General features: G+C 48.9%; 1 protein-coding gene across 1 annotated transcript; it reads right to left on the bottom strand.

The window, feature by feature from the left end:
• Positions 1-2,779: 2,779 nt before the first annotated feature.
• On the bottom strand, positions 2,780-6,188 carry LOC147597762 (keratin, type I cytoskeletal 19-like). The gene is made up of 8 exons (XM_086767036.1): positions 5,718-6,188; positions 5,069-5,151; positions 4,721-4,877; positions 4,378-4,539; positions 3,920-4,045; positions 3,582-3,808; positions 3,332-3,423; positions 2,780-2,902 (listed from the first exon to the last, which is right to left on the bottom strand). The coding sequence occupies exons 1-8, from the start codon at positions 6,186-6,188 to the stop codon at positions 2,883-2,885; spliced, it is 1,338 nt and encodes a 445-aa protein (XP_086623162.1). The 3' UTR covers positions 2,780-2,882.
• Between the last annotated feature and the right edge of the window lie 512 nt (positions 6,189-6,700).

Raw genomic sequence — 6,700 nt, 5'->3', positions numbered from 1 at the left:
ACTGTGGTCTTGGTAAGAAGAGTGCTACTCCCATCAGTTTCATCAGGAGCTCCATCTGTGCGTTCCTCTTCCATCGCCCATCACCCTCCAGCCTCACTCACCTCTGCATTGCTTCAGTTTGCTCAGCGGTGAAGGATTTCCACAGCCCCGGATTCTGTTCTTGTTTTTCACTTATGTGACTCGCTGGGATGTACCCTTACGTCTTGCACACATGTAGACCTACAGAAAATCCTCTTAGATGTGAGCTATTGTAATTCTACAGCCTATCTAAATTGTTCTTCAGCAGTCCTTCAGCAGTTCTTCAGCACTGAAAAAGGAAAAGCATAAAAGTAATTCCCAAGAGAAATTAAGTTCTTCCAGTACACCAGTCCCTTCCCGTTCTCTTTCTCCCTACCTGCTGCAATATGCTGTCATTATTGATGCTGTTAACTAATTGAATTCTAAATTAGTCCCTGCCAAAGCCCTTGTTTTCCTTTCCTGTAGATCTTTTCAGAGCAATAAGCAACTGTTTCGCTTTGTCTAAGAACCATGGATGAGGTGAAGTGAGTGCCAGGAGCAGAGAGTGCTCTCAGGATCCCTGATCAAACACATGACAAGGTTTCTGGAGCCTCAGAGGGAGGGAGCGAGGCAGGCTGTGCTTCTGGCATGCCTATGGCGTGTTCCATGCGTGTTCCGCTGGAGAGCCCCTGCCCCACGCTTACGTGGAGGTTAGCACCTCATGAATCCGTGGGGATACACACGAGGCATCGTACTGGCAGCAGCAGCAGTGATCTCACCCTGCTGCGGTGACCAGCGGTTTTGCAATCCATTTACTCCTTTCAGTGTGAAGATTTTGCATCGTTTGATTTTGCAGATTTCACTTGCGACTCCTCGTAGTGCTGCCTGTTTCGCAGAGACCTTACACCCTTACCGATTAGTTCAGGAATGGGGAAAGAGCTACTGCAGCTCTGGTGTTCCCTTGGGCTCCCTGGATGTGGAAGCCTGTATTGTTTATCATTCTGGTGCTTCTCTGTGCTTCTGGAAGATAAGAAGGAAGCAAAATAACCTTTCAGCACTTATTTATACACGCTAGCTGTAGTTCGTGTTTCCATAACCCTGCCTCCAGAAGGATCTCTTCTGAAGCTGTTCTGGCTCTGTTAGGTACAGCTGAGACTTGAATTCTGGCAGCTTTGGAGATGAAAGTCATGCTTGCGTTTGCTTTACATCACTTTCTCTGCTGTTAAAACTTGAAATGAGCTTTTTCCCTTTGGAGAAGAGCTTCTGTCAATACAAATTCCTGACACTGGACTGAAAAAAGTTAGGTTGGAAACCCAGTTTTTCCACAGGAATTAAAGTATCTGTGCTTTGTGGGTACTGCAGACTGCAATCGCAGTGTTGTGACGACAGAGCCAAGCCACAGGATTGCTGAAAGAAGACCGAACCGAAATAATACTCTTGTAAGTTGTTTATGCTGAGAAAACTTTTCATTTCATTCCCCTGACAGAATACCCTCAGCCTTAAATGAAACAGCAAACACTAGAGACTGGATTTGAGAGGTGCAGAGGGGAACAACAGGCACTTGGAACTGGATGAAGCCTGGTTGATTTTTATTTGATCTGATGCACAGTTATAGACTGAAAAGAGGCTTCACTGTCATCTTTTGAAAGCAAAATATGTATAAAATAGTTGTTCTAGTTCAGTATTGCCCTGGCATCTCCAATTTTATTGTGTATTTTGCCTTCTTAAGGAGTAAAATAAAGTCCAGAAAATACTTTCAGTGGATGAAATGTGTCTCTCATTCCTCTTAAGGCGTAGAATCAGCCAGTTGGGTGTACTAACAAAACCAGGATTCTTGGTATTATATTGGTATTTAAATTGAAATTTCTATCATAAAACATTAGTGTCATGGTGCATGACACTGAAGGCAGCAGGCACATTGCCTTGTTGGCTGTATTTCCTAACAGAAGTTAGCAATGTGTGATTCTTTGAGTAGTCAAAGGTGTAGAGATACCGGATGTCAGGAAAGCCGCATGTACTGGAACAGCCTATACCGCGTCACGCCTTCCCACAGGACTCCAGCTACGGTGGGCTGAGTAAAGCCAGAGATGAAGGGACTCGGATGAGTCCCAGCAGTGTCACTGAGCACAGTTTAGTAATTAACAGTTAATTAAATAATCTTCAGAGAGTTGCCCATCATTGGTATTTTCCTTCTCCTTTCACTGACATCATTCAGGGTCTTTGGTAAAAAGCAGCAAGACAAGGACCAGAAAGCAATCTGTTAGCAGCCGTTAGAGAGCAGAATGGTAAATGGTTTGTCATTTCACAGGAAGGAGAAAAATTGTGTCAAGAATGGATTTGTGTTTTCAACCTTCTACCTCTTGCTTTCGAGCAGAGTTCTGACTGACAGTTCCCATTGGCAGAGCTTGGAAGGTGTCGCACTTCGTACTCCTACTCATAGGCGCTTTAGGCTCAGAGTTAACGACATTGCCTTTTATTGTCTCGGCATGGTGCCCATTTTCTTAGTGCAAAATAGGTTGTTCTGGGGCTGTTACAACGTGTCACAGGACACACATTTAAGTGGCTAGCCTGATAAATTCCCATTCAAAGTCTGTTAAATTAAATTTCTCAGACACTGTTTTTATTTGCATTGCAGAAGTGAAGTTTTATTAGAGGCAGTGTTCTCAGCGGAATTTAAGCCTTTAAACAAAGAACCAGTTAACAAAGACAGGTTGAGTAGGATAGGCATTGCAGAATGGAAGAAGGGCTGATCAGGCAGGGGACCAGGCACTCCTTCCACATTGTCCCCAGTGCATCGGCCGTGCTGCAGAAGTGCTTGGTTCAGTCTCTCGTTGTCCGTGGTCAATGTGTCTCAGCTGGAGGATGCCAGCGTCACGGCTGTTGCTCTAGCACACTCTGGGCTGTCCTGGGTAAAGGCAGAACAAATCATTGCCTTAAGGGGAAATCCAATCTTTCCTGCTGAACTGAATTTCACTCAATATGCTGTGTGTGCAAGAGAGCAGTGGGAGAAGCTCTGAGGCTCCAAGCCCAGCAGGACTCCAGGCACTATCTCGGAATTGTGTTTAGTTACTCCAGTGAGCGAAAGCCATATCCCACCTGTAAGTGTACAATCTGTGTTTTGTATTTAGGTAGAGGGAAGGGCGAGACTGACTGTATTTTTACTCCTGATTCTTCCATGACGGAATCAATGAGGTTCTCTCATTCCTGGGCTACAGGCCCTGGGAATCTTGCGCAGCCCAAACTACAAAACTTTTTTTTCTAGCAAAATGTATTTGTAGCCATTGAGGTAGAATTAACCCGCTAATAAACGTACCCTGACAAAGAGTTGTCTTACCTGTCACCTCGCCACACTGGGAATGAGAGAAGGAAGTAGAAGAATATGAGTGGGAGGATTTTCCACCTCCTTGGAAAGCTCCTTGGGAGGCACTGTAAAAGGAGAGTGATTAATTCACCAAAAAATCCCCAACCACGGGATAGCCAGTGAAAAAAGATATTGATGTAACTCCATGGACAAAAAGTCTCGATTAGCAATTAAGTACAGAAAGATTTCTTTTTAGTCACTTGCTCTGATGTGGAATACATACACAATGTCTTGCTGTCCCTCCTGCAGCAGCGCCCGGTACTGAGCGATCTCCTGCTCCAGGCGCGTCTTGATGCCCAGGAGCATCTTGTACTCCTGGTTCTGACTCTCCATCTCACAGCGGATGCTGGCCAGCTCCTCCTCTACAGAGTTAATCTGCCCTTGGATTTGTTGCAGCAGCAAGCCGTAGCGAGATTCTGTTTCTGCCAAGGAGTTTTCCAGAGAGTTTTTCTGGAAGAGGAAATGCAGGAGTTTAGGACCAGAGCTCTACCCCTCCCTGCGCAAGGCGAGAGTTTCCCGTTCCCAGGAGGGAAGGGCCCTCAGCCGTCGCGCCCCACGTACCGTGCTGAGCTGCGCCTGCAGTTCGATCTCCAGGTTCTGCATTTCGCGTCTCAGTTCAGTGAGCTGGTGGCTGCTTGTCTGGATGTCCTGGCTGCTAGAAGTGACCTGCCGGTTGACTTCTTCAATCTGCAGGAGTCAAACCCCAAAGACACTTTCTGAGTGAGGAGATCCCCTCAGGGAGCAGATTTGCTGACGGAGAACTAAGAGAGCCAGGGAGCCTCTGCCTTTCCTCGAGTCCTCATGGAGGACAGCCCAGTCATTGCTCCAGAGGTCCCCACGTTCCACCCACCTTTGCACATCAGGCCTAGCCTGGCCCCTCTGCCACTGCAGTCTTTCCCCAGCAGCGTTTTCCTTCCCACTTCCCCAGCCCAGCAGGTGAGCAGCCTCCCCCTTTTAGCCAAAGGCGTCGCGTGCCCAGTTCCAGGGTGTGAGACTCCGCTTTGTGCTCTGCTACGTACCTTGACTTCATACCACTGCTCCACCTCTCTGCGGTTCTTCTCAATGATCTGCTCGTATTCGTTTCTCAGGTCATTCAGTACCTTTGTCAAGTCTTCGCCAGGGGCAGCATTGACCTCCACGCTCACGTCACCACCGGTTTGGGACTGCAGCTGTCTCATTTCCTGCAGGCAGTCCAGAGAGAGAACCAAAGAGCACGGGTCATTTTCTGTGCTGGGGACAGTGGGCAAAGCAGTGTGGAGGTAAAAAGGAACGGCAATCATGTGACATATGGCTGAATTGCCTTGGTATGCAACTTTGGGAACCCTGAAGGACTTGGACATGTAGTTTGTCATTGGATCCTACCTCCTCATGGTTTCTCTTAAGCGCAATCAGCTCATCCTTCAAGGACTCCAGCTCGGATTCCAGTGAAGATCTAACCAGAGTCAGGTCATCCAGGAGATTTCTCAACCCATTAATATCAGCCTCCACTGTCTGACGGATGGTCAGCTCGTTCTCATACCTTTAGCCAAGACAAGAGAGACAGAGAAATGGGGAAATATGATGATGATTGTCATAGCACACATCTTTCCAAGGTCAGTATCCCAGTAAAACATGAAGATTCATGAACACCACTCTGGGTGGTGCCACCCTGTCTCCTGAGATTTTGAGCTGGATTTGAAAGACATGTAAAGTTCACAGAGAGCTACTCACTTCATGCGGAAGTCATCAGCAGTCATCTTGCTGTTATCGATGTCCAGGAGCAGCTTGTTGTTGTCCACAGTGGCAGAAATGATCTGGAAAAGGGAAAAATGGAGAGGAGTCTTTCTGTGTTCAAGACACCCAGGACAAGAAGAAAGAAGACCCAAAGCTTTGGCACGGCTTTGTTCCAAGTCTGGAAATTGTTTCCTGCAGTAACGTGGGGGCCACAAAAAGTTAGAGATGTCAGGACTTGGTCCTTCCACCTGGCATACACAGGAGTGTGCAGGGACACAGGGAGCTGGGATCTTGCAGTCCAGGTGCTTTGGCTTTGTGCTCCATCCCGCTGAACTGGGCGGGAGCAGAGCGAGAGACTGGAAACCACAGACGCCTGGTGTGGAGCCACCTGTACCTCGTGGGGCTGCAGTGCTGTGCGCCAGCATGTTTGGGGCTGGTGGAGTGCTCCCCGCTGCCTTGGGCTGTGCCCCAGAGCACCTCCCTTTCGCTTGTGGGGTGCGTGGGGGTTTGCTGACCCGAGAGATGGGAGGCACCGTCCGGGAGCTCCCTGGCACCCGTTTAGAGCGAGCGCCAGAGGAAGGAGGAAGGCCTTAGGAGCGAGAAGAGCGTGCAGGGGATGGAGCCGCGTTAGTCGGGGCTGTCCTACCTGGTTCTGGAGTTGCTCGATGGTCTGGTAGTAGGAGCTGTAGTCCTTTGAAACACTGGGAGCTTGTTTCCTGTACCACTCCCGGATGTGGAGCTCAAGCTGCGCGTTCTCCTCCTCCAGCCTTCGCACTTTGTCCAGGTAGGCAGCCAGGCGGTCATTGAGGTTCTGCATGGTGACCTTCTCATTGCCGCTCAGAAGGATGTCCCCTCCAGCAGTGAAGCCTCCTGCAAAACCACCACCAAAGCCTCCTCCCAGGCCACCACCAAAGCCACCAGCAAGGCTGCCAGCACTCATGCCCCCTCCGTAGCCCATGCTGCACGCTCCCCCACCGTAGCTGCCACCGCCGATGACGGAGGAGGCATATCGCCTGCTGGAGACGGAGGAGCTCCTGCCGCTACCGCCGCCACAGACGCCTCCGCCTCCACCGCTCCTGTAAGAGGTGGTGGATGTTCTCTTGATGCTGCAGCTCATGGTGGAAGTGATCAGATGTCCAGCCCCAAATGCAAAGCGTGCTGCAAAGCTTGATACAGAAAATCAGACTGCAGCCTTCTGTCCTCGCCGGTGGCTTTTTATACCGTGGCGGGTGGGTGTCAGCTGTGAGGCAGCCCAGCTTCCCATGGAGTTTGCCAGCCGTAGTGCTCACGCCAAAAGTGATGTGCTAAGGGAATTTTGTCTGTGGTAAGGAAAAGGCATTACCATTCTCTGCAGGTATGTCTGTGATTCACACCAAGCACGCACTGTAATTTTATGTGGGTGGCTCTTTGTTGGATATTTTGTTGGATAATATAATATCTCATAGCTTCTATTAATCTGGCAATATATCGCTAGTAATAGGAGTTAATGAAGGCTCCGCCTTGGTTGTCTGTCTCCTTCGGTCTCCTGTGTGGTGAAATTCTGTATTTCAGCTTTTTTCTTCCTCCTGTGATCGCGGACAATGATTCGTAAGGCCAGCAGCTTCCAAGGGACTCTTTGTTCATTAATTT

The sequence above is a fragment of the Chlamydotis macqueenii genome, chromosome 25 (genome assembly GCF_036417535.1).
Source record: "Chlamydotis macqueenii isolate bChlMac1 chromosome 25, bChlMac1.mat, whole genome shotgun sequence".
Classification (NCBI taxonomy): domain Eukaryota; kingdom Metazoa; phylum Chordata; class Aves; order Otidiformes; family Otididae; genus Chlamydotis; species Chlamydotis macqueenii.
The sequence above is the reverse complement of the archived record's forward strand: the minus strand, read 5'-3'. Positions and strand labels throughout refer to the sequence as shown.